The sequence below is a fragment of the Molossus molossus genome, unplaced genomic scaffold, assembly GCF_014108415.1.
Source record: "Molossus molossus isolate mMolMol1 unplaced genomic scaffold, mMolMol1.p scaffold_m16_p_22, whole genome shotgun sequence".
Taxonomy (NCBI): Eukaryota; Metazoa; Chordata; class Mammalia; order Chiroptera; family Molossidae; genus Molossus; species Molossus molossus.
This window is the reverse complement of record NW_023425358.1, coordinates 35,400,274-35,425,011: the sequence shown is the minus strand read 5'-3', so window position 1 is coordinate 35,425,011 and position 24,738 is coordinate 35,400,274. Positions and strand designations below refer to the sequence as shown.

The following is a 24,738-nucleotide window of genomic DNA, read 5'->3' as shown; positions in this document are numbered from 1 at the left end:
TGGGGTACGTTCCACTCTCTGGCCGTTGGCCTCATTCTTAATGACATCCTGGGGGAGCCCCCTGGGTGTGTGTGGCCCCGCAGCTGGGCTGACTGGAGAGAGCCAGATCCCCAGGCCCAGGTTGTGGTGTTTACCCCAGCGCCTGGCCTGAGGCCGGGAGGGCAGTGTCCACATCACAGGCTGGAGAGGGCAGAAGGACTGTGCCTTGTTCCGTCAACCCAGGGGGACTTGCTGGAAGAGGAGGGCAGGGCAGTTCGATTTTTGCCCACTTTAGGTCTGGTGGAAGGAGGCGGTGATCTGGTCCCGAGTCTCCTGCTGTTGTCAGGAGTTCTGACACAGAGAACGGGACCCAGGCCCCGAAGGCACCCCGAGTGAAGCCCTCACGGCAGGAGCTGGCACGAGCTCTCTGGGGCCGCTCTAAATAGAAGCGCCGTTTGTCTCCCAGGCAACGTGAGCGGAGGTACCAGCCCCCACGCCTCCACTCGGGTCCCAGCTCTGCCTGAGAGCTCCCGCAAAGTTCAGGTGTGAGCGCTCCTTCCCAGACGGGTAAACTGAGGCCAGAGTTATGAGACGCACGCAGGCGGCCGGGCTCAGCCTGCTGTTCTTTCCACCAACCCTCCACCAGATCCCTGGCCTCGGGGCCAGGCTCCGGGACTCCGTCCGGGACCCTCAGAACTGACTCAAGGAAGCGCGATGGGGTTGGACTGAGGAGTGTCCCAGGAGCCAGGAGGACCTGGGAGCAGAAGTGGGGGAACGGGAGGGGGGTGCTGTGAACAGTTAGAAAGCGACACTGTCTACCTTCTCTCCGTTTCTTTTCATTTTGTGCTTGCGGTTTCCAGGAACATCTTACAAACGTGTGCCTGTCTGTCTTCAAGTCATTGCATTGAGCGTATTGGGGACACTTGTGGAGGAGGCACCTGGGGAGCCGCCGGCGCCAGGTCCCCCGCCCTGGATGCTTCCTGGGGGGAGGGGAGCAGAATGGGGGGGGGTAAGGAGTCCAGCAGAAGGAGAGTCCCCACATCAGGTCCGCTGCAGGGGTGGGTCTGGTTTTGAAGTTGATCAGAAGGTCCCGTAGCCTGCGCTCCCCTCGGAGTGGTTCAGACACACGGGAGTCTCAGCAGAGCCTGCCGTTGTGTGATGATTTGCAAACAGGCGTGCAGAGCGGGACGCTGTGTACACAGGAGCCTGCTGTTCCTTCAAAGCTGCGTCGCGATGTCAGGGAGCTGGGTCTATTTTCGGCCCAAGTATTGTATCTGCTCAGCACCGCACTGCCTGGCGCCGCGCGCGCTGGGCGGGCCGAGCTGGTGGTGGCACCGCTGGAGGTCACTCCAGGCCCCAGGCAGGTGGGTGCAGGTTGGTTCGAAGCCCAGGGCGACCCCCCAGATTTACAGAAAGTGCCCGTATTTCACGGCTGTCTCCACGCGACGAAGGGGTGGCGAATGTCCGGGACACGGCCCTCCGCCCCCAAGCAGCCGCGTCCTTCCCGCCCGATCGACTCCCCACGTGGTCTCAGAAGGTCCCCTGTGAGATTTCAGGACGACGAGAGAAAGGAAAATCACCTCCACAGATTGGGAACCTGGAATCAGTTTTGACCTTGGGGCAGAGTGAAACTGATCTTTATGCCCTTCGGGGAAAAAAGGTTCGCTCAGCCAGTGAGGGGCGGGCAGGAGGTCGAAGGAAGGTGAGCCGGGCCGCCCGAGCTGAGGAACAGAGGTCCCGTCTGCGCTGGCTCGGGCGACTCCGGCGAGAAGGCGGCCTGCCGGGGTGCTCATGTCACCGTGACCGGAGTGCCACCCAGGACTTGCCCTGGTGCTCAGCTACATGGAGGGGACGCGGCTGCCCTTGCCCCCCTCCCCCCGTGCGGGAGCACCCCGTTAGAGGTGCTTGGTGACAGCGGCCCCAGGAAACCAGCTCACTGTCGATTTGGGAGGGACACCAGGAGAAGGGGAAGGTGTCCCAAGAGCCGCTAGCTGGGACTTCAGGGGATCTCAGATGGGCAGCCCAGGCTGCGGCGAAGCAAATATAGTTCTCCTCAGGAAAAACAGACCCTGTCCGAAGTCTCCCAGGATTTCTACAAATAACCTCCACGAAAAACGAGCGGTTCAGAATCAAAAATAACTGAGCAGAAGAGCAGAGGAGGCGCTCGGGCCTCCAGAGCAGCCGGACCGTTGACCGCACGGCGAGAACTGCATTTGCTGCATGTAAACAAATACAAGGCCAGCTGCACCTACTGGCGGGGAAGCCAAGGCCCTAGACAGTGGGGAAGCGGATTTGAGAGAGAACCACGCGGAGTTTCTCTGGAACAGTCGGAGCTGAAGGAAGGAGCTAGAAGGCAGAGCTGACGGAATCGCCCGGGACGTGGCGCTGGGAAGGCGGGGCAGCCACAGAGAGGGCGAGACAGGTGGAGAAGCAGGTCAGCGGACCTTCACGGAGGGACATTTCCAGAAGGAAACGAGAAAAATACTCCAGAGGCCAAGTTTGAAGAGATCATTGCGGGGAATTTTCTGGAACTGAAAATTGAAAGAAGGAGGCAGGAAGGGGGAATAGTTTGCAGAAGGGAAGAGAAGGCTGAGCCCTGGCCGGTTTGGCTCAGTGGTTGGAACATCGGGCTGCGGTCCGGAGAGACCCGGGTTCAGTTCCCGCTAAGGGCACGTACCTCGGTTGCAGTTTGTCCCCAGCCCCAATTGGGGTTGTGTGGGTGGCAGCCAGTCAATGTGTCTCTCATGTCGATGTTTCCCTCCCTCTCTCCCTCCCGCTCTGTCTGAATGAAGATAAATGCAAAAATGTCCTCGGGTGACGAGAAAGAAAAAGAAAGAAAAAGAAAAAGAAAGCAAAGAATCCTGGTTCTTCTCCTAGGTCCCAGCTGAGGGACCCTTCACCTGGACTGCCAAACCCTTCACCTGGACTCCTGCCCAACCTCGGTCAGTGCTTCCTACCCACGAGTTGCCGATGGGCAGTTCCTGAGAACAGAGGGGTCCTCATGCTAGGATCAGGTGACAGCATCGACCTTGAGACTGTTGAAAACGCTGTCCCAAATCAGGCCGGTCCCTTCACCTGCACAGCTTGCGTGTGCGAGCTTGCGTGTGCAGACATGCGAGCTTGCGTGTGCAGACATGGGAGTTTGCGTGTGCAGACATGGGAGTTTGCGTGTGCAGACATGGGAGTTTGTGTGTGCAGACATGCGAGCTTGCGTGTGCAGACATGCGAGCTTGCGTGTGCAGACATGGGAGTTTGCGTGTGCAGACATGGGAGTTTGTGTGTGCAGACATGCGAGCTTGCGTGTGCAGACATGGGAGTTTGTGTGTGCAGACATGGGAGTTTGCGTGTGCAGACATGGGAGTTTGTGTGTACAGACATGCGAGCTTGAGTGTGCACACATGCGAGTTTGTGTGTGCACACATGCATACACACCACCCCCTGAGGACACCAGCTAGGCCTTCTGGCCCAGGACCCAGCTTGTCCTGCTTGCTCCCTTCTGAGTAGGACATGCGGACGCAGTTGTTGGAGCCTGAGACACCTGGACCTCGCTCACCCCAGGGCGCAGTAGGTCAGGCCGTGGACCTCCGGCCGCTAACATGCGTGCTGCAGTGCCTTCTGCCCTTGACTATGGCTTTGTCAAGTGACTGGGTCCCTCTTCTTTCCTCCTGAGGCCTTGCCCTGGCTGCTTCCAGGGTGATAAACTGTAGATCGGGAGCATCTGAGAGGGGGTGGCGGCCCCTGGAAGGTTATCTGGGCCACCCGCGGGGCCCTATCTCATTCGGGGCCCCGCCCTGCCGTGGGTAATGGTGGACACGGACACTTTGTCTGCCTGTCTGTCTGGGGTTTATGCCCCTGCGCACACTCGGGAAGGCGGGCCTGGCTCCGGAACAGTCTGAGTCACAGCCGCGGTGGAGAAGCCGGTGGGTGATTCTGGGGACGCGGCGGGGAAGGTGAGCTGTTCCTGGCGGACCCTCTGCGGCTGAGGGGCAGCCGGCGGCGCAGTCTGGCAGCGGCACTTTGGCTGCTCGGTGGCAGCATCTGCCTGGTGGTGGTTTGGGGATCCCTTGCCAAGCTGACCTTCCTGAGTCCCTACTAAGTGCCCGAGCCCCGCCCCCCAGCACCTGCTGAGAGCGCAGACGGGCAGGCGAGGACCTCAGCCCTTTGCAGAGGCTCGAGCCAAGCAGTGGGCAGGCCCCACAGAGGGGGCGTGTGTGGCATCTGGACGGGGGCCTGGATTGCGACAAGGAGCCAGCTGTGCCAAGGCCGGGGGCTGGGTGTGCAGCAGGCACTGCAGCAGCCTGGAATCGCCAACCAGCCTGGCGCGTTCCCAGAAAAGGCAGCGGCCCAGGCGGTGAGCGTGTCGTGAGATAGGCAGGCAGGGCCCAGAGGCCAGAGTCTCCGCCCTTTTTTTTAAAATTCCTCACCCGAGGATATTTTTTCTATTTGTCTTCAGAGAGAGGGGGAGGGAGGGAGGGAGAGAGAAAGATCGATGTGAGAGGGACACATCGACGGGCTGCCTCCCGTACGAGCCTGACCAGGGCCGGGGACAAACCACAACCGAGGCACGTGACCTTGACTGGAATCGAACCCACAGCTCATTGGTCCATGGGCCTACACTCTAACCGCTGAGCCAAACCGGCCAGGGCTGAATCCCCATCATTTTTAAGGCTGGGTATTCTTCCCCATCAGGTCTTCGACGGCTCTCGCAATGCCTGTCTTCCCCAGGAGCCCACAGGCACCGAGGACTCTGTCTTGGTTCCCTGGACTCCCAGCACGCGCACAGAGCCCGACATTGGGCTTAGTAAACACCGTTGGATACAAGCGGTTCAGAGGGGCACCCTGTGTAAGATTTCTTGTTGAGACTAGAATTTAAGGACCTTACTGGCCTGGTTATGGAGCTGAGATTTTAGCCTCGACGTACTTTCCTGTTCCGACGAGTCCCTCAGGGAACGGGTTAAAATACAGCCTCCTCCTTCGGTAATGCAGTCGATTGGGGCTGGACCCGGGAGTCGCTCTTTTGAAAGGAGTATCTATCAACCTTTATTTCCAAGATCAGTGGGAAACATTAGGATAAAACCAAGAAATTACTCTTGGAGGGGGTTTATATGGGGCTGTCCCTCTGTTCCAAGTAGTGTTCACACTCACTGCCAAATCATCTGAAAGTGAAAAACAAAAATTACTTCTCCAGACCACGCCTCCTTGTGGCAAGCGTTGACGCGGCCCCGTGGGCTCACGTTCTATCCGGATTTGGGTGCCGCTGCCATTTATCCATCCGTGCGTCTCTCCAGCCTTGAATACACCACTTACATTGTTTATTTCTTCCCCAAATGGACACACTTGCCTGTGCTACCTTGTAGGATTGATCTGGGGGAGCAAGCGTTCGAAGCTAAGAGCATTTGTAAACCACAGAATTCTGTGATCAATGCTTGGGGTATAGGTTCGTGTAGACTGATACACACTTAGACGATGATTTTCAGTTCTTAAGCGCTTTCTTTTCTGGCCGCAGAAGGTAAATCTGATTCCAACATTTACTGAGTGACGGGGGGTGAGGTACCTTAGTGACGCGGTTTCCTCCGCTGTAAACATGGGTGTAGCCCTGGCCGGTTTAGCAGGGTGGTTAGAGCGGGTTTGATTCCGGCCAAGGGCACATGCCTTGGTTGCGGTTTGTCCCCAGCCCCGGTCGGGTCATGTGGGAGGCAACCAGTCGATGTGTCCCTCTCACCTCAATGTTTCTCTCTCTTTCCCTCTCTCTCCCTCCCACTCTATCTGAAGATAAATAGAAAAATATCTTCGGGTGAAGAGCGAGTAAATAAATAAATAAATACATAAATAAATAAACAAACAAAACTGGGTGTGATAGGCCCTGGCCGGGTAGCTCAGTTGATTAGAGCACCCTCCTGATGCACCAAGGTTTCAGGTTGAGTCCCCGGTCAGAGGACATACTGTGAATACATAAGTAAGTGGAACAACAAATCCATGTTTCTCTCTCTCTCTCTCTCTCTCTCCCTTCCTTCCTTTCTCTCTCTAAAATCAGTGTAGCCCTGTCCATTTTGGCTCGGCAGTTAGAGCATCGGCCTGCGGTCCAGAGAGACTCCGGTTTGGTTCCGCTAAGGGCATGTACCTCAGTTACAGTTTGTCCCCGGCCCTAGTTGGTCATGCAGGTGGCAGCCACTCGATGTGTCCCTTTCACATCGATGTTTCTCTCTCTCTCTTCCTCTCTCTCCCTCCCACTCTATCCGAACAAAAAATGGAAGCATGTCCTCGGGTGAGGATAAAAAATAATAATAATAATAAAATCAGTGTAAAAAATGGACGTCACAGCCACGCAGTAGAACATTGTTCAGCCGTACAAAGCAAGGAGGGCCTGACACGTTACAACGCGGATGAACCTTGAAAATATGAGACCGAGTGAAAGAAGCCGGACACCAAGGACATATAATTGATGATTCCATGTAGATAAAATCTCCAGAAGAGGCAAATTCAGAGACCGAAAGCAGATGAATGGATGTCGGGGGCCCCCGGAGTGTGGGGTGTGGGAACAGAGCGCGTGTGCCCAGGAGTATGGGGATTTCCTCTTGGGGGGAGAAAATGTTCTGGAATCAGACAGTGGTGGTGGTTACCCAGCTCTGTGGATATATGGAAACCGTTGAATTGTACACTTTTAGAGGGTGAACTGCACGGTGTGTGAATTACATCTCAATAAAACAAACAGATAGATAAGTGGGGGCCGTATATCTCCCTCCAGGCTGTTGTGAGGATTGAGGAGCTCATAATTTATTCATGTCGCCTGCGTATGTGAAGTGATTGCAGGGATTTATAAGCCAGAGGGGCGAGCAGAAGGTCTGGTTCTCCAGTCGGGCATCGGGTGTCGGCTGTGGGAGACCCTGGGAGGGCCCCGGGGGAGGCAGGACAGGGCGGACCGTGCGTTTCCTTCTGCGCCCTCCTCCCGGGGTGCAGGGAGATGCGGGGCGAAGGCCGTGGCCTCTCAGTTGCTCTGAGCCAGTATCTTTCTTTCTTTTTTTTCAAAGTATAAGAGAAAGTTTGTTTAGAAAGTTCAGAGGTGGTAGAAGTGAGCCAGCTGGGCTGCATGGGCTCAGGAGACAAGTCACAGAAGCAAAAGAAGGGCCCGTGGAGCTCAGGAGAGAGGACCACAAAGGTAAGGTGCCCGGGGGAAGCAGAGGGGGAGGGAGAGGCCTGGGTGTGCTCCCCAAAGGGAGAGCTCTGGGGTTTGGGTCTGGATCTTTCGAGAACACACCTATTGGTTGCTGGGGTCCTGCAAGTTTGGGGACCTTGGTTGTATGGGCACTACAGGGCACTGTGGGCAATTTCTACAAGCTAAAGGGTTTAATGCTCCACTCTGACAGCCAGAACGTGCTGGGCCCAGGCCCGTTGGGCTGTAGCTTTTGCAGAAGGAACCCTGGGGATGCAGAGGCTTGGGGTACCATGAGTAGGGTGGGTGAAAGGGGACAGGGCTAGGGACACTGTCTCCTGAAACCCCAACATGGGTCTCGTGCCCTTCTAGATCTGAGGTCAGTCTCACAGGGCTACTCACAAGCCGCACAAGACCAGCCTTTTGTTGCATATTTTGCAACAACAAAAATATCGTAATTTGCAGCAGACGGCTGATAGGCCCAGGACAGGCTGCTCGGAGCTCGGTGCTAGAATCTTGTACGCAGTCGGCTCGGGCGGAGGTTTGCTGGGGGTGGGCTGAGCACACAGGAGAGCCCCGTCCAGACTGTGCTGTCTGCTGACCAGTGTGTGTGAAACGGGGGGGGGTTACTGGATACGAAGACTGAGAACGGGGCCCCCCGCTTAGCCACGCAGAGGCCACCCGTGGCCGGTGGCATTTCACCAGAGTGGTGGGTTGAGAGAGGTTGGCAAACCCTTAAGGGGAACAGAGAAATGGGGTGGTACCAAGAGGGAGGTAGGGTTGGGGAGGGGGGTCAAATCATTATGTAGTACACCTGAAACGCATGTAATGTTAAGTGTCAATTCATTTAAAAAAGTGAGCTTAAAAAATAAAGAGCTTGTGAGAGGTGTCGGTTTTGGGTGTTTGTGAAGAGCCAAGCTATTACTGAGTTTGCATGCTGATGGGTGGGGGTGGGGCTTCCCCAGAGGGACAGGAACTGATGGGGGAGCGTTAACGGCCAGAGAAGGTTCTAGAATAACGAGAATGGAACCCAGTGCACAGGAGGTGGAGCGATCGGCAGGTCAGCCTCCTCCCAGGCGGCCAGCCTGTTCCTGTGTTGTGCCGGGAGTGGCCGGTGCAGGTAGGTGGTGGATTTGACTGTGGGAATTTTAGGGAAGAAAGCAAAAGGAGATCAGGGGAGGGTGGGAAGTAGGCAGTGTGGGGTCCAGGGACTGGGTCAGTGTGGCAGGGTTACTGGGTGCTGCCCATCCAGGCGTGCGGTCAAAACCTGGAGCCCAGGCTGGCCCGAGAAGCTGGGACTGTCCCCAGTGTTTAGTATCTGTCATTATCATGCTGTCATTAGCATGATAGGGGCCATCCCCAGTTTTGGTGACGATCCCAGTTCTACCGCTTACTCCCTCGGGTGCCCTGCAGATGCCGTTTCCCAGGGAAGGAGGACCCGCGATGCTCAGGGACAGCCAGCAGCCAAGCCCTGGGGGCTGCCCCTCCTGTGCCTCAGAAGCACTCTCCCCCAAAGGGGTGCTCATTCCTGAGGCCTGCTGCTCCTGGGAGCCCCGGACGCAGGACCTTGGGGGAGTGGACGAAGGTTCTGCTGACAGAATGATCTGGGTGCCGCCGCCGAGATGGTAGCGCCCAGGGGAGGTGACCAGGAGCGTGAACAGAAGTCCCCTGGACACGCCCCAGGTGACAGCTGTGTGAGCCACAGTTTGGAACCGACTGCCGGCCAAGGTCCCTCTGTTTCTGTCGTCACGGCTAAGCGTCCGGTGGTGTTTGTTGGAATGGCGCGGCCTTGTTTGGGGTGTACTCAGTGTTAGGTGTGGGGAGCGCCCCCCGAAGGCCAGCATGGTGATGCTCGTAGTAGGGTGCCCAGCAGGGTCCCCAGAGGGGACCTGGCGAGTCTGGGTCTCAGTGTTAATGTCCTCCATGCAAATCTCCGCTCCCCTTTGCCTGAGAATCCAGGCCCGAGCTGGCAAGCCGAGGACGGTGTAAGAGTCATAAAGTCAGGGTGCCCGTCCCCCTGGGTTCTTGAGCAGGACGCCAGCCCTCACGGAGTCTGCTTTGCTCCCTGTGCCAGGCCACAAAACGCCCCCCTCCACCCTCCCCCGTGCTGTTTGGGTTGGGGTGTTACGAGCATTTCCTAGGGGTCCTGCCCCCACCGCGCGGCCCCAGTCCTGCAGGGCAGTGCAGACTGCGGTGCCCCCAGGTGGCCACTGTCCCGCGCGGGTCTGACGAGTCCCGCAGTGGCTTGGCCGTCCTTCCCAACTTGGCACCCCGGGCATCCACCGTGAGATTTAGTGCCTACCCTGCAATGTCAGTGGCTTGCCAGGGCGCCCAGGACTTTGTCCTCCTCTCAAGGGGGTGCAGGATGTGAGGGGGGTGCCAGGACCTCCAGCTGGTCCCACCTGCGAAATCCCAGGTGTACGCCCCGTTCGTAGATTGATGTTTGGACTGGAGCGGGGTCCCCTTGGTGGAAGTCCAGTGTCTAACAGAAAGAAACTACTCGGGGCAGCCCCCTAACCCCCGCCAAGCTCCTTCCAGCTCAGACTTTCTGGGGGGCTGGTCCTACTCCTGCTTTGACCCTCGGGACAGAGAGGCAGCGGTTGTGTTAACTTCACACACACTCCCTCCCCACCCAGGCCAGCAGCTGGGCCCTGGGGCTCAGAGAACTGCCCCTTTCCTCCCCCACTGCCCTCGGCCCTCGGCCCTCTCCGTGCATCCAGAGCTGCCTTCCTAGACGGGGGAGGGAGTTCTTTGACTGTTACCCTCTCCGGCCCCTGATGGGGACCAGCGGGTTTGGGAAGCAGGCGGCAGAGGGAGGGGGCTTTCCTGGGGAGAGTGGAGGAGAGACCTCAGGAAGCCAGAGGGGCGTTCCAGGTGCCCCAGCTCCCCGCCAGCCGCCTCCCCAGCCGCGGGTGTGTAGGGAGTCCCCCACCCTCCCCGGCCCGCCTGGAGTAGCTCCAGACGCAAAGGGCAGAATGCAGCTGAATTGTGTCTGGGCATGTTCCATCCACGTTGTCCCCGTTCCATCCGCGTTGTCCCCGCACAGCCTCCCTCCCGACTCCCACCCGTGACGGGAAACCCGGCTGGTCGTGGAAACGCAGATTCGGTTCTGTGAACCATTGCCTTGCTTCGCTCCCAGGTAAGGTGTCTCGCCACGGCCTCTGCTGCAAGGACTCGTCCGCCCGTCCTGCCTGCGCCGTCTGCCTGCCCGCCCGCCCTTCCGAGCCAGACCCCGTAACCCGCCGTGTTCACGGCAGCCGCTCCAGCCTGGCCACCCCGCCCCTCCGAGCTGGAAGCTGGTCCCGCTGCCCGGATGTGGCCTTTCTCCCCATGATGCCCGGAGGGTCTCTGACGACCTTGGCCTTCCGCCCTTGATTCCCTTGGCGGTGCCAGGTGTTCTCGGTCAGCGACAGGCCTGTCCTTGCTCTTCCCGTCATGGGATCTGGCTGGACAGGCTGCCTGAGGGCGAGAAGGGTGACCCCCCACGCCCCACGTCCAGGCCAGGGCTCCTGACACAGGCAGGATGAAGCTAGGCCTTGCACCTTATCCCGGGCTGGTCCCGCCCCCCAGGGTCTGTCTGGTGGCCAGGTGGCCTCCAGTCTGGCGTGGTGTGTCACTCAGAGACACTGGTGAACATGGGCCTGGGGTCCTTTCTAGGGTCATGAATACAGGGGTTCTGGAGCCCAAGGCTTTGTAGAGATCGGGGCCAGATGCCGCAGGTGAGGCTCCCTGGAGCGTCCAGCGCTGTCCTGCTGGAGGTGGGGCCGTGAGGCCGTGGGGCCGTGGGGCCGTGCTCCTGGGTGGGGCGTGTGTGTCCTGGTCACGACTCCCTGCCTGGCTTCCCTCTTGGAAGGGCCTCTCAGGCTTGTATTTTTCCTTCTTCCCTCTGCCGTGCCAGGCCCCCCAGTCTGTCCTGTGCAGAGCAGTAAAATATAATTCTGTCCAACCCATCCCGACGGCAGCGGGGACGGCGATGAAATGTGTGTCTGCCGCGCGCCCAGGCGGCCGGATGAGCGTAATGAGATTGTCTGAGGGTTCAGCTGCTGGGCAGGAGGACTCAGGGGACGGCAGACAGACACACAAGCCACACTGCCTGCTTTCCTCAGCGGGCTGGGGTCCGCCTGCGTCCCTGCTGGTGGGATAACAGCCCCCTGTTTTCCTGTGGCTGTCAGAGCCTGTGCATGTCCCGTACCCCTGACTGCTTAGCACACAAGGTAAACAGAGGCCGGGGCCCTGGCCGGGTGGCTCCGTTCATTGGAGCATCATCCTGTACACCAAAAGGTGGCGGGTTCGATTCCCAGTCAGGGCACATACCCAGGTTGCGGGTTTGATCTCTGGTCGGGGCACATACGGGAGGCAACTGATCGATTTCTCTCTCACATCGATGTTTCTTTCTTCTCTCTAAAAAAAATAATAAGAAAGACTGCCCTGGCCAGTTTTGCTCAGTGGTTAGAGCGTCGGCCTATGGACCAGAGTCCTGGGTTCAGTTCCTGCTAAGGGCACGTACCTCAGTGGCGGTTCATCCCCGGCCCCGGTTGGGGTTGTGTGGGTGGCAGCCAGTTGATGTCTCTCTCTCACATCGATGTTTCTCTCCCTCTCTCTTCCTCCCTCTCTCCCTTTCGCTCTATCTGAAGATAAAAGCAAAAATGTCCTTGGGTGAGGATAAAAATAGAAAAATAATAAGAAAGAAAGAAAATGGAGGCTGGGGGAGGGGTGGAGGGGACCTGTTCAAGGTTACATGGGCTCATGGCAGAGCCCAGACCAGAACGCCAGCCTCAGGTCCGGAGCAGGCCCTTCCTCCGTGTTCTCATCCCCGCAGCCTTTGCACAAAGTGACCTTCCTGTCCTCTCTCTCCCCCAGGGGTCCTTTGGTGAATTTTGTCATGGTTGTTTAAGGAGCGTCACCTAGACGTCCCAGCGCGCAGTTCCCATCAACGGGAAGGCTCGGACTCCAAGATGATTATAAAGGAGTATCGGATCCCTCTGCCGATGACCGTGGAGGAGTACCGCATCGCTCAGCTCTACATGATACAGGTGGGACTGGGCGGCGTGGTGGGACTGGACAGTGTCTGTCCACTGGGCTGCCGGTCACGGGCTGGCTGGCAAGCACGGCGCCAGGCCCACACGGCACTCCACCGTCTGTGACGGTGACGATCCCCCCAGCACCGTCCTCTCGGCATTTAACACCCATCATCTCGGTGACCGGGGACCATCCTCGTGCTTAGTCGGCTCGGCCCCTGGAGCAGGATACCCCAGACTGGGGTGCTCATTTCCCACAGTTCTGGGGGCTGGGAAGTCCACGGTCAAGGTGCTGACAGATGCCACCTTCTTGCTGCACCTTCAGGGCAGAGGGCGGAGGGGCTCTCTGGGGCCTCGTTTATAAGAGCCCTAATCTGCCCGGCCGGTGTGGCTCAGTGGTTGAGCGTCGACCCATGCACTGGGAGGTCGCTGGTTCGATTCCCGGTCAAGGCACATGCCCAGGTTGTGGGCCCGATCCCCAGTGGGGGGCATGCAGGAGGCGGCCAGTCGATGTTCTCGCTCATCAATGTTTCTCTCTCTCTCTCTCCCGCTCCCTTCCTCTCTCTTGAAAATCAAGAAAAAAAATTTAGGAGAGTGCTAATCCCATCATGGGGATGCCACCCCTATGATCGGATCACCTCCCTAAGGCCTGACCCCTTCATACCTTCACACTGGGGATTAGGCTTCAGCATATGAAGTTGAGGGGGTGGGACCCAGAAATTCAGTCCATAACAACCCATTTAACAGACGGGAAGGTACGAGGCCCCGAGACATTGAGTGACTTGCCCAGGGTCACACAGCCGGCCTCCCGCCTCCCAGGTCCACGTTTTCGTACCACCCTAGGCTTCCCGCGAAACCGCGGCGATGGCTACATGGCTGATTTAAGTCACGTGTGAGTATGAAGGTGACAGCTTCCTGTGGCAAGCCAGAGAGTGCCACCCCACCCCAGACATGGCTGGCCTCCCTGACGAGGGCCTGGCCAACCTGGAATGCAGGACCTGGAGCCCAGGATCCCGCGGCTCGTGGCCCAGACGCGGCCACAGTGCTCACTGTCTGGGGTCCCAGCGTCCCTGCTAGCCTCTTGCTCATTCTTGGTGCCCCGGCCCCTCGCCCAGCCTGGCAGCTGCCCTCCTACTTGAGGGTCTGACTATAAACCTGCTCTGGGCCCGGCTCTGGCTCCCCCGGGCCTGCGGATGCTTCAGCCCAGTCTCTGGCCACGCTGCGCCCCCAGTCACAGAGCGATCGTGCAGGGCCTTCGGAGCAGGGAGAGCCCAGGCCGGCGGGGCCTCCCTGGGCTTGCTGGGCGGCTCCCACCCTTCACGCAGATCCGGGGCGGTAGTTACGAGGGCCCTGCAGAGCCCGGGCTCCCTGCAGGTCTCGGCCCCCAGCCTCCTCCTGAGAGGAGCGGGGTGAAGCCGCGAGTCTGAGCCGGCTCCCCACGAGGGACGCTTGATTGGGACGAGAACAGAGGCAAACTCAGCCTCTCTGGGGGGCTGTTCGCTCCAAGCTGCTTCAGAAGCGCCACTCAATTCCCTCCTGAGCCACTTACCCCGTAATTATTCCTCGAGAGCAGCCGCCCGGCTCTGAGCCCCCGGAAATCGCTCGGCCTGTTCCAGGGCCAGGCTGGTCCGCCACAGCAGCTGTTGGTCCCGTGGCTCTGTAGTTCCCGCCCGAGCCAAGGGAGCCCCCAACCACAGCGGCAGCCCCCCTCCCCCCCCCCCCGCCACCTGCCCTGCTGGACCCAGATCTCAGGGGCTGCCAGAGTCTCCGAAGCTCTTTCAGACATTGATCCCTTCTGGGCCCCTCAGAAACACCCACCCTCTTCGCTCACTTTTGAGGTTTTTTTGTTTTTTTTTTTTATCCTCACCCGAGGACATTTTTTCTATTTTTTGTTCAGATAGAGTGTGGGAGGGAGAGAGAGAGAGAGAAACATTGACGTGAAAGGGACACATCAAGTGGTTGCCACCCACACGACCCAACCAGGGCCGGGGACAAACTGCAACCGAGGTACATGCCCTTAGCGGGAACCGAACCCGGGTCTCTCAGGACTGCAGGCCGACGCTCTAACCGCTGAGCCAAACCAGCCAGGGCTTGAAGTATTTTTTTAAGCATCTATCTCTGTGCCTCCAATGAATATAAGCCCTCCATGGTCTCCCAGGAGATGCCTCCTAGGGCCAGGGCTGCCCGTGTGACTCCCCCTCTCGGGCCGACGCCCCCTCCTGAGCCCACGTTGGTCTCACCTCTATCTGGCCCCGAGTTCCCAGGGTCTCCATCCGCCGTGTGGGGGACAGACGAGCGCATTATCTCCAGTGTGTGACGGTTTCGTGGGTGCTAACCTTCATCAGTCAGACCTCAGTGGAGCTGTTAATAGGTTCAATTCACCAGACTCTTCTGTGCCCGGCCTGGGCCGAGGGCTGGGTGACAGAGATGCATGGGGAGCGCTCCCTGCCCTACAGATGTGTCCGTGGGCTGAGCGGTGTACACGCTCCTGTCTTTGGGAGCAGCAGGGTCCAGGGGACGGGCGTCGCGGGCTTTAGGAGATGGACAGACTCCAAGGAAGGCAGCTGCATGTTGGGGGGAAGAAGAGCAAGACCTTCGTTCATTTCCCACTAGTTTCGCTTACGGTCCACCCTCTGAGCCAGCTGCCTCCTCCGGGTGGTTGGGAACAAGATGGGGTGAGTTCACGTGTCCCTCGCCTCGTACCATGCCTGACGAGTGTGCAGTGTATGTGTTAAAGGTTTTTATTATTATTTTTTAATCCTGAGCCGAGGATATTTTTCCATTTATTTTCAGAGTGGGAGGAAGAGAGAGAGAGAGAGAGAGAGAGAGAGAGAGAGAGAGAGAGAGAGAGGAGACAACAACTGGTTGCCTCCCTTACAACCCCGACCAGGGCCGGGGATGAACTGCAACTGAAGTACGTGCCCTTGACTGGGATCAAACCCACAACTCTGGTCCGCGGGCCGATGCTCTAACCGCTGAGCCAAACCGGCCAGGGCTACTTTTGAAGGTTTTTAAAACACACAAAGTTGGCCTGGCTGGGAGAGAGCCTTCTGTCTAGAAGAGGCCCAGCGAGTGCTTAGCTCAAAGCAGACCATCTGAGGCACTGGGCCAGGACCCTGGACAGCTCTGAGGGCTGGTGCCTTGGGGTTTCTTGCTCTTTGCCCCACCCCCACCCCCTTCATCAGCCCACCTACCCCGGAGCCTCTAGTTTCTGAAGGATCCGGGGCTCATCAGCTCTGCACTTTGCCTGCACCAGGCCCAAGTGGCTCAGGCCCCTCCCGCACGACCTCAGGTTCCAAGGAGGGAGAGGGCAGGGCTCTCCAGCCTGCCTGGGCTGGCAAAGTGGGCAAGGGCCACAGGTCAGGCCCTGCCCTGGGCATGTGTGCCCCCGAGAGTGTTGTGCCCCAGGGGACAGGCAGTGCTGCCTGGGGTACCCGTGTGCATGCACACATGTGTGTGCATAGGTGTGTGCACTTGCGGGGGGGGGGGATGTGAGCGTGCGCACCTGTCGTCCAGGGAGCTGACCGGAGGTGGCCTTGGCGGTGCTGTCACATCACCATGGAAACAGATGCTAGGCTTAAAGTCACCAGCATCTCCTCGGTGAGGTTTTCTGCATCAGCAGAAACCTGAGCTTTTGGACGCGGGGAAGGACGTGTGTAGCAGAGAGACTCAGAGGTGGCCCGGGCTTCATGCTGCCCAGGCGGCGGCTCCGAGGTCCCGCTCCACTCCCACGCTCGAACTTTCTGAAATCCGACAGTGGGAGAGGCAGGGTCGGTGTTTGTGCTTGTGTGTTTTGTTTTATACGCGCTTGATGGAGATGTAAGTCACACACCTCACAATTCGCACGTTTAAGGTGTACAGTTTAGTGGTTTTTAGTCTGTCCATGGAGTTACGGAACCACAGTCAGGTTGAGAACATTTTCACCTCCTCATAAAGAAGTTGTTTTTGCCAGGCCCGTGTAGCTCAGCGGTTGAGTGTTGACCCTGCGCCAAGAGGTTGCCGGTTCAATTCCTGGTCAGGGCACATGCCCAGGTTGTGGGTGTGATTCCCAGTGAGGGGCATGCAGGAGTCAGCCCATCGATGTTCCCTCTCATCAATGTTTCTATCTCTCTCTCCCTCTCCCTTCCTCTCTCTCTAAAATCAATAAAGAAAAAAATATATATATTTATATAAAAATCTATATATATATAAAAAAAGTGATGTTTCCATTCCTCGCCCCACCCCCACCCCTGGGCAGCCGGTAATCAGTCTGCTTTCTGACTCTGTGGATTGGCCTGTTCTGGACGTTTCACATCAGTCGGATGGTACAGAACCTGTGTCTGGCTTCTGCCACTCCCCATGCTGTTCTCCGGGCTCATCCACGTCACAGCAGGGGTCAGCGCTGCGGTTTCGTGGGTGAATCCTGTTCCGTGGTGTGGATTTAATTTGTTTCTCCGTTTGCCCGTTCGTGGAGATGTGGGTTGGTTCCACCTTCTGGCTGCTGTGAATAGTGCTGCTACGAACACGCGTGTACCAGTTCGTGTGTCGATGTGTGTCTTCGTTTTCCTGGATGTCTGTACCTAGGAGCGGAGCTGCTGAGTCATGTTGCTGAGTCATGGGGTCACTCTGTGTCCAGTTTTTTTGCAGAGCTGCCGTGGCTGTCTTCCACGACCGAACCGTTTGCATTCCCACCAGCAATGCATGACGGTTCCAGTTTCCCCACGTCCTCGCCAACAGACACCGTGCACTGCCGTTTTAGCCATCTGAATGGGTGCGAAGTGGGGTCCCGGTGTGGATTTGATTGGCATCTTCCTAATAACTAAGGAGGTGGAATGTCTTTTCATGTGCTTGTTGGCCCTTTGTATACCTTTTTAGGTATACCTCAAGCCCTTTCCCCACGTTTGAATGGGTTCATTTGCAGCTTTATTCTTGACTTATAAGAGTTCTTTATGTATTTTGGATACAAACCCCTTACCAGCTGTATTATTTACAAAAATCTTCTCCCATTCTGTGGGCTGTCCTTTAGCTTTCTTTGTGGTACACAAAAGTTTTAAATGTTTGATGAAGTCCATTTTAATATTTTTTAATTGATTTTTTTAGAGGGAGAGGAAGGGAGAGAGAAATAGAAACATTAATGTCAGAGAGAAACATCGATTGGCTGCCTCCTGCACGCCCCCCACTGGGGCTCGAGCTCGCCACCCGGGCACGTGCCCTGACCGGGTATCAAACCGGGACCTCTTGGTCTGTGGGACGACGCTCCGTCCACTGAGCCACACCGGCCAGCCGGGCTGAAGTCATTTTATAAACTGTTTTTTGCTTCAGTTGCTTGTGCTTCCGGTATCATATTTAAGAAAACCACTGTCAGATCTAAGGTCGTGAAGGCTGGTCCCTGTTTTCCTCTAGACTTTTATAATTTTGACTCTTACATTTGGGTCTTTGATCCATTTGAGTCCATCTTTTTATATGTGGTGTGAGGTAGGGGCCAAGATCGTTCTTTCGCAGGTGGACAGCCTGTTGTCTGGCACCGTTGTCGTAAAGACGTTCTTCCCTAGTAAAGGGTCTTGGCAGCCTTGCCGGGAATTCACGTATGCAGCGTACAGATATGGATGCTTGGGTTTTCTTCTGGGCTTCTGACTCTGTTGGCTAGCCCCCCCGTCCTGTACCGATGCTGCCTTGTCTGACCGCTGTATTTTTATAGTCAGCTTTGGCATAGCAAAGTGTGAGTTTTCCAACTCTGTTTTGTTTTTGAGATTGTTTGCTTACACCCTGGCCGGTTTGGCTCAGCGGTTGGAGCGTCGGCCTGCAGACCGGAGAGTCCTGGGTTCGGTTCCCACTAAGGGCACATACCTCGGTTGCAGTTCGTCCCCAGCCCCGGTTGGGGTCATGTGGGTGGCAGCCACTCGATGTTTCTCTCTCTCCCTTCCTCCCTCTTTCCCTCCCACGCCATCTGAAGATCAATGTAAAAATGTCCTCGAGTGAGGATTAAAAAAAGAAAAAAGATAGTTTGCTTATTTAAGATCTCTCCCAATTTCCTATGAATTTTAGGATGAGTTTTTCCATTTCTACTACAGCAGAGCCACTGGGACTTTGATAGAGATTACATGAGATCTGTGGATTGCGTGGGGGGAGTGTTGACATCTTTTTCTTTTTAATTTTTTTTTTTTCAGTTAGAGTTTACACTTAATCTTATTTTGTATTAGTTTCAGGTGTACAGCATCGTGGTTCGATAATCAAAGTGTTCCCCCCGACATTTCCAGTACCCACCTGGCACCATATGTCATTATTACGGTATTATTGACCGTATTTACCATGCTGTATGTTATATCCCCATGACTATTGTGTCACTTCCAAGCTGTACCTCTCAATCCCTACACCTTTTCACCCAGTCCCCCAACCCCTCTTGACATCTTTCTTTATTGCTTTTAGAAAGAGAGGAAGGAAGAGGGAGAGAAACATCGATGAGAGAGAACATCAGTTGGCCGCCTCCTGCACGCCCCCCACTGGGGATCGGGCCCACAACCTGGGCATGTGCCCTGCCTGGGAATCGAACCGGCGACCTCTCGGCACATGGGTCGATGCTCAACCACTGAGCCACACCAGCCGGGCGACATCTTCACAATATTAAATCTTCCAGTGTACAAGCACAGATGTCCTTCCACTTATTTAGGTCTTTAATTTTTTTCCAATGATGTTTTGAAGTTTTCAGTGTACGAGTCTTTTGCCGCCTTGGTTATTCCTGAGTATTTTATTCTTTTGGATGCTGTTGTAAGTGGGAATAATTTTCTCATTTTTGTTTTGCAGTGTTTGTTTTTGTGGGTTGATTTTGTATCCTGCAACTTGGCTGACTTCATTGGTTCGGTCTAACAGGTTTTTAAGGGGACTTTTGAGGATTTTCTGTATATGAGAGTACGTCATTGGTGAATGGAAATACGTTTTACTTCTTCCTTTCCAATTGGGATGCTTCTTTTTATTTTTTTCTTGCCTAGTTCCTCTGGCTAGAACCTCCAGTACAATGTTGCGGAGGTGAGACAGCAGACATCCCGCCTTCTTCCTCACCTTGGGAACACATGGGAGTCAGAATGGAGGAGTTTACATGTGCAGGGTTGGGGCTCGGGGGGCACCAGGGCCCTTTCAGTCTCCTGCAAGGGTCCTGGAGCACCTGGACTGGGGTCTGGATTTAGGGGTTCTGAAGTCACACAGGAGGAGCCAGCCTCCTCGTTCAGAGCCCCTCCTCCCATTCGGCACTCTGGGGCTTGGTGTCCTGAGTCCCTTCCCTCCTGCAGAGTTCTCTGGCCCCCACACACAGGCGGTGCCTTTGTCCCCACAGAAAAAGAGCCGCGATGAGACGTATGGCGAAGGCAGCGGCGTGGAGATCCTGGAGAACCGGCCGTACACGGACGGCCCTGGTGGCTCTGGGCAGTACACGCACAAGGTGTACCACATCGGCATGCATATCCCCAGCTGGTTCCGCTCCATCCTGCCCAAGGCCGCCCTGCGGGTGGTGGAAGAGTCCTGGAACGCCTATCCCTACACACGAACCAGGTGAGCAGGGACGCGCCCTGGGGCACAGGTCCCGGGGCGGCTCTCCAGGTCGGCTCAACCCCTGCCCTCAGGCTCCTGGGGAGCTGAGCCTCTGTTCCAGGTAGGGGCGCCCTGAAGGTCCCCCAGGGTTCCCCTCAGGAGACAGGCAGCAGAGGGATGCGAGGGGAGGAGGCCAGGAAGGCGTGAGTTCAGCGAGGACCATCTGGGAAGGCTCAGGGAGTGCGCACCGAGCCTCACCGTTCACCTGAGAATGCGCGACGGTCAGGCACTGGGAGGGAACCCTGCCTGAGGGTTGACCAGATGGCCCAAATTTCCTCCAACCCCAAGACCTTCAGTGACTATGGTGTTTCTTTACATCCTGTGTTGAACTAGGATTTCCTTTGGATCCCCTATGGGATCTTCACTCTGTGCCCCACCCTGCCCAGTGAACAGGTGGGGGCTGCACCCAGCCGCCTGCCCACTTGCTACACAGGTGGGGTCCCCACAAGCCTCCTGGGCTCCCTTCCCCACCCTCGGTGAGGGCCCAGAGCTTGCCGGAGGACCCAGGAGGTCATTCCTCTGCCCAGCAGCACCTTCCTCCTCCGAGCTCACCCCCAGCCCAGAGAGGGGGGCTGTTCCCTTGTTGCCAGGCCTGACTCCTCACAGGACCGGGGGCAAGGGTGTCATGCCACCCGAGTGCTTGTCTCCCCCAGCCCCTCCCCCAGCCTGGCCTCGGCTGTTCTGGAGACAAGGCGAAGGTCCGGGAGGTGGGCACTCCGGCCTTCTCCTCCCACCTGGGTGCATATGGGGCCCCTCCCTCCTGCCCCGCTGGTCCCGCAGCCCTGGCCCAGCCACCCACACCCACCCCCTTCACCCGCGGGTCCTGATGGGTACTCTTCTTCCCCCACAGATTCACTTGCCCTTTTGTGGAGAAATTCTCCATCGACATTGAGACCTTTTATAAAACCGATGCCGGAGAAAACCCCGACGTGTTCAGCCTGTCTCCCGTGGAAAGGAACCAGCTGACGATCGGTAACCAGCCCCCGCGATGCTCCCACGCCGGGCAGGGCAGGAGCCCTTCGGGGCCGTGGGCGGGTCCCTGTCCGTGGGCCCCTTGTCTCCAGGCCTGGCAGGGTCCGGACCGCTCCCTGGGCGGGGGGCACCGGGAGACAGGACAGGCCTTCTTGGCCCATTTTTCTGACATGCACCCTGAGGCCGAGAGCCTTTTACACCCAGAGCCCGGAGCCCCTCCCTTTGCGGTGCCCCCACCCCCAGGAGTGCCCGTGTGTGCCCAGGGCCATCTTAGGCTGTGCCCGAGCACAGCGGGCTGGGCAGGGAGGTGTCCCTCTGGAAGGCAGCCTCTGCCGCTCCTCCCTCCAGCCCACTGTGCCTGCAGGAAAGGGCCCTGATTGTTAAATCTGCTTTTCCAAGAGAGGCCAGAAATCAGGATTTACATGTGAAATGTCCCAATTCCTAAATGTTAGCGACTAATTAAAAAGCGTTGTAAATAAACTCGTGCTGGCCAAACCAAACACGTCTGCGGGCCAGACGCAGCTGAGCAGCCAGCCGTCTGTAACTGGGTTCCGGGCCCAGAGGAGCCAGTCGGGGGTGCTCCAGGCAGGTGCCCGGCCGCCTGGGGGGTGGCTGCCAGGGCCCCCGGAGCCCCTCCGATGGGGATGAGGGCCTTTCCCCCGAGAGCACCCTCATCAGCCCCCCTGGGGCTGCCAGAAGGAAACGCCACGGCCGGGCGGCTCTCAGCACAGAAGTTCACGGTCTCCAGTTCCGGAGACCAGAAGCCAGGACGGAGGAGTCAGCGGGGTGGCTGCTTCTGGGTCCAGGAGGAAGGCTCCGCTCCGGGCCGCTCTCCTGCAGGCGGTCCTCAGTGTTCCTTGGCTTGTAAACACAGCACCCCGATCTCCGCCAGCGTCTTCACATGGCGTTCTCCCCACGGGCCAGTCAGGTCCAAATGTCCCCCTTTTATGAGGACACTGGTCATATTGGATTAGGGCCACCCTAATGACCTCGTTTCAATTTGATTGCCTCTCGAAAGGACCTATGTCCAAATAAAGTCGCATTCTGAGGTACGGGGAGTCAGGACAACAGCATATGAGTTTGTGGGGGGCACCTACTACCCGCATGACTCAGGCCCTCTGGAAGCACTTGTCCCACAGCCTCAGACATGGCCTGAGCCCCGAGGGCTCCCTCCAGGGGCCTCCTGCATGCTCCCTGATCCCAGCCCTCCCCTCGGGGGCCTGTGGGTAGGACGTTCATCCCCCTCCCCCCGCCATGGTGGAGCTCGAGGCTGCATCTGCAACCTAGACCCGGTCCCAACACACCAGGGAGATGAGACAGCCGGGGCCTGGCCGGGGCAGAGCCCCCCAAGTGCCATCACCCCCACACAGCTGCCCTGGGTTCTTTCTCAGCACCTGCTCCAGTCGGGCTAACGCAGGAGCCTCAGAGCCTGCACAGCGGGTGTTTTGATTTTCGGGGAGGAGGCACGGGACAAAGGGCGGCTGCCATTCCTCTTGCCACCGCCCCTCCCCAGGTCCCACCAGCCCACAGTCCTGTCTCCTGAGTGCCCAGCCCCGTGGCATCTGCTACTCACAGCCCGGGCTGTCCTGGGCCGGCCCCTCCTGTGTCCTCCCTTCCGTCTGGGAGGCTTCTCTGCAGCCTTCAGACCACACGCAGTGTCCCCCTCAGGGGACCAGCCACTAGGCTGGGGACGAACGCTGCGAATCCAAGGCACCTCTCCCCACGAGGACCCCCAGCGGCCCCCCACCCCGTCTGTCCAGTCAGTGCTGATGGGACAGTGTCCGCCTCACAGAGCTGCAGTAGCTGAGCTGCCACCTTTCTGGGGAGCTTTTCCTGGCCTCCCTCCGCCTACCCCACCCCCCACCCCACGTTCCCTGTGTCTCCAGCTCATCACCTTAGTGATCTGCTTTGGCGATGCGTAGAATGCACGCGAGACCTGGGGGGTTGCTGAAATGATTTGAAAAGGCAACAAGGAAAGCCGTAGGCCCCACAGTCGGGGGAGCTCCGGGTCCGAGTGGCCCAGAGCAGCAACCCCCCGCCCCCCCCCGCCTTGAGCCCTGACACATCAAGGCCCAGAACTCTGCAAGGATGTGGAGGTGGCCGGGACATGGGGAGGAGAAGGGACCAGGGAGCGGGTGGAGGTCAGGGCAGCAGTGACCACTGTCAGGGTCTCCCCGCAGATTTCATCGACATCGTCAAGGACTCCGTGCCCCCCAACGAGTACAGGACGGAAGAGGACCCCAAGCTGTTCCGCTCGACCAAGACGCAGCGGGGGCCCCTGTCGGACAACTGGATCGAGGAGCACAAGCAGCAGCTGCTCCCCATCATGTGTGCCTACAAGCTGTGCAAGGTGGAGTTCCGCTACTGGGGCATGCAGTCGAAGATCGAGAGGTTCATCCACGACACGGGTGAGCGCCTGGCGCCGGCCCCGTCCCCGCCGCCGCCGCCTCTGTGTTGGGCTGCTGCTCTGTGTTCCCGGCTTACTCCCCAAAGGGGACCCCGAAGCCTGCTTTAACCTGACCACCTGCGGACCCCCTCCGCACACCTGTGGCCTCAGGCAGTGTGGGCCTTGCCCTGGCCAGTTCGGCTCAGTGGGTAGAGCGTCGGCCCACGGACCAGTGAGTCGCGGGTTCGATTTCTGGCAAGGGCACGTACCTCCGTTTCAGTTCGTCCTGGCCCTGGTCGGGGTCGTGCGGGAGGCAGCCAATCAACGGGTCGCTCTCACATCAGTGTTTCTCTCTCTTCGGTTCTCCCACTCCATTTGAAAATAAATAGGAAAATATCCTCGGGTGAGGATTTAAAATAAAAAGCAGCAGCTGAGGCCCTGCGCCCCAACACCGCGCGGGGAAGCAGCCTCAGGGGACACCCCCTGCTGCTCGCTGCCCCCTCTCAGCGCCCAAGGCCCTGCCCAGCTCCGCCTCCCCCGTGGGCTGGACATCCCAGGTCCTCGCGCCGTGCAGGCCGGAGCGGGGGCCCAGGAGCCGGTGGACCAGCACATCACCTGGGGTTCCTGGCCCGGCTGGGCTGACTGGGGTGCTCCTTCCCCAGAGCCCTCGGCTCCTTACCGGCCCCAGGCCATGGCATGTCAGTGCCCGGGGCCTGTCCCAGCCCGAGGCGGGCGGTGTGGGAGCGGCACCTGGGCATCACCTTTTGCCTCCCAGAGCCAAGGGACTTAGCTTAGATGTGAACAGATCCACACTCGTGGTGGTGTACTTCACACGTGTCCTGTCAGCTCACGGTGACCCGGGAGGGTGGCCACTGTCACCCTGCTTATAGGGAAACAGGGGCCTGGTGCTGGGCCTGAACCCGGATCTCCCGTCCTGAGCACACGTTCTTGCACCCCCGGGCAGGGGCGTCTCTTCAGTCTGTTCAGGGTGGGTGCTGGCTGACCCCCAGGGGGTGGCATGCCTGAGGCCACACAGTCCGGAGCTTGGCGAGGACACAACAGTCCTCCCAGGAGCGAGGGTGAGAGGGTTTCCCCAGGGGGGCCTTTTGAGAAGGACGGGGTTCAGAGAGGATGCTGGGGGGCGCAGCGGCCCTCCTCCGGGATGGGGAGATGCCTGTCCTGAGACCCAGCGACACCCCTCCCAGGCTCGTCCCCTGCAGAAACTCAGACATATGCTGTGCACTGTCCAGAGCAGCGGGTTTGTGGGAGCAAATGGACAAACAATGAAAATGAGCCAAAGGCCCACTGGCAGGAGAAGGGATAAATAAAATGTGGTATTTCGACCAAATAAATACCATACAGTCACAAACCCAAAACTCCCCCCAAAAACAGAGCGAGTGGCAGGAACATGCACGCAGCACGGCAGACGTGTAAGTCCACAACGTGCAGCCAGCCAGCCCGTGGGGTCGGAAGTCACATTTGTGTGCTGAAACCGAGGAGAAAAGCAATGGTCATCCCTGAATTAGGGATGGACCTTGGGGGAGGGCCATCTGGGGGCTCCATGGCCTCCCTGCTGGGGGTGGGGACTGGACGCTTATCTCCTGAATGGTTTCAGAAGCAGCTTTGTTGAGGCCTAATTTTTTTTTTTTAAATCCTCACCGGAGGATATTTTT

At 58.0% G+C, this 24,738-nt stretch overlaps 1 protein-coding gene across 2 annotated transcripts in view; it reads left to right on the top strand.

The window, feature by feature from the left end:
* The first annotated feature begins 4,718 nt into the window (after window positions 1-4,718).
* Window positions 4,719-24,738, top strand: part of PITPNM2 (phosphatidylinositol transfer protein membrane associated 2) — a 38,908-nt gene continuing 18,888 nt past the window's right edge. Inside the window, exons 1-7 of one of the 2 annotated variants that reach the window (XM_036276573.1) lie at window positions 4,719-4,822; window positions 6,725-6,819; window positions 7,008-7,135; window positions 11,990-12,162; window positions 19,454-19,668; window positions 20,558-20,679; window positions 22,860-23,087. In XM_036276573.1, the coding sequence (XP_036132466.1) occupies window positions 12,085-12,162; window positions 19,454-19,668; window positions 20,558-20,679; window positions 22,860-23,087 (643 nt within the window). In that variant the 5' untranslated portion in view covers window positions 4,719-4,822; window positions 6,725-6,819; window positions 7,008-7,135; window positions 11,990-12,084. The remainder of the gene's footprint in view (window positions 4,823-6,724; window positions 6,820-7,007; window positions 7,136-11,989; window positions 12,163-19,453; window positions 19,669-20,557; window positions 20,680-22,859; window positions 23,088-24,738) is intronic. The other variant, XM_036276574.1, reaches the window with a different exon arrangement.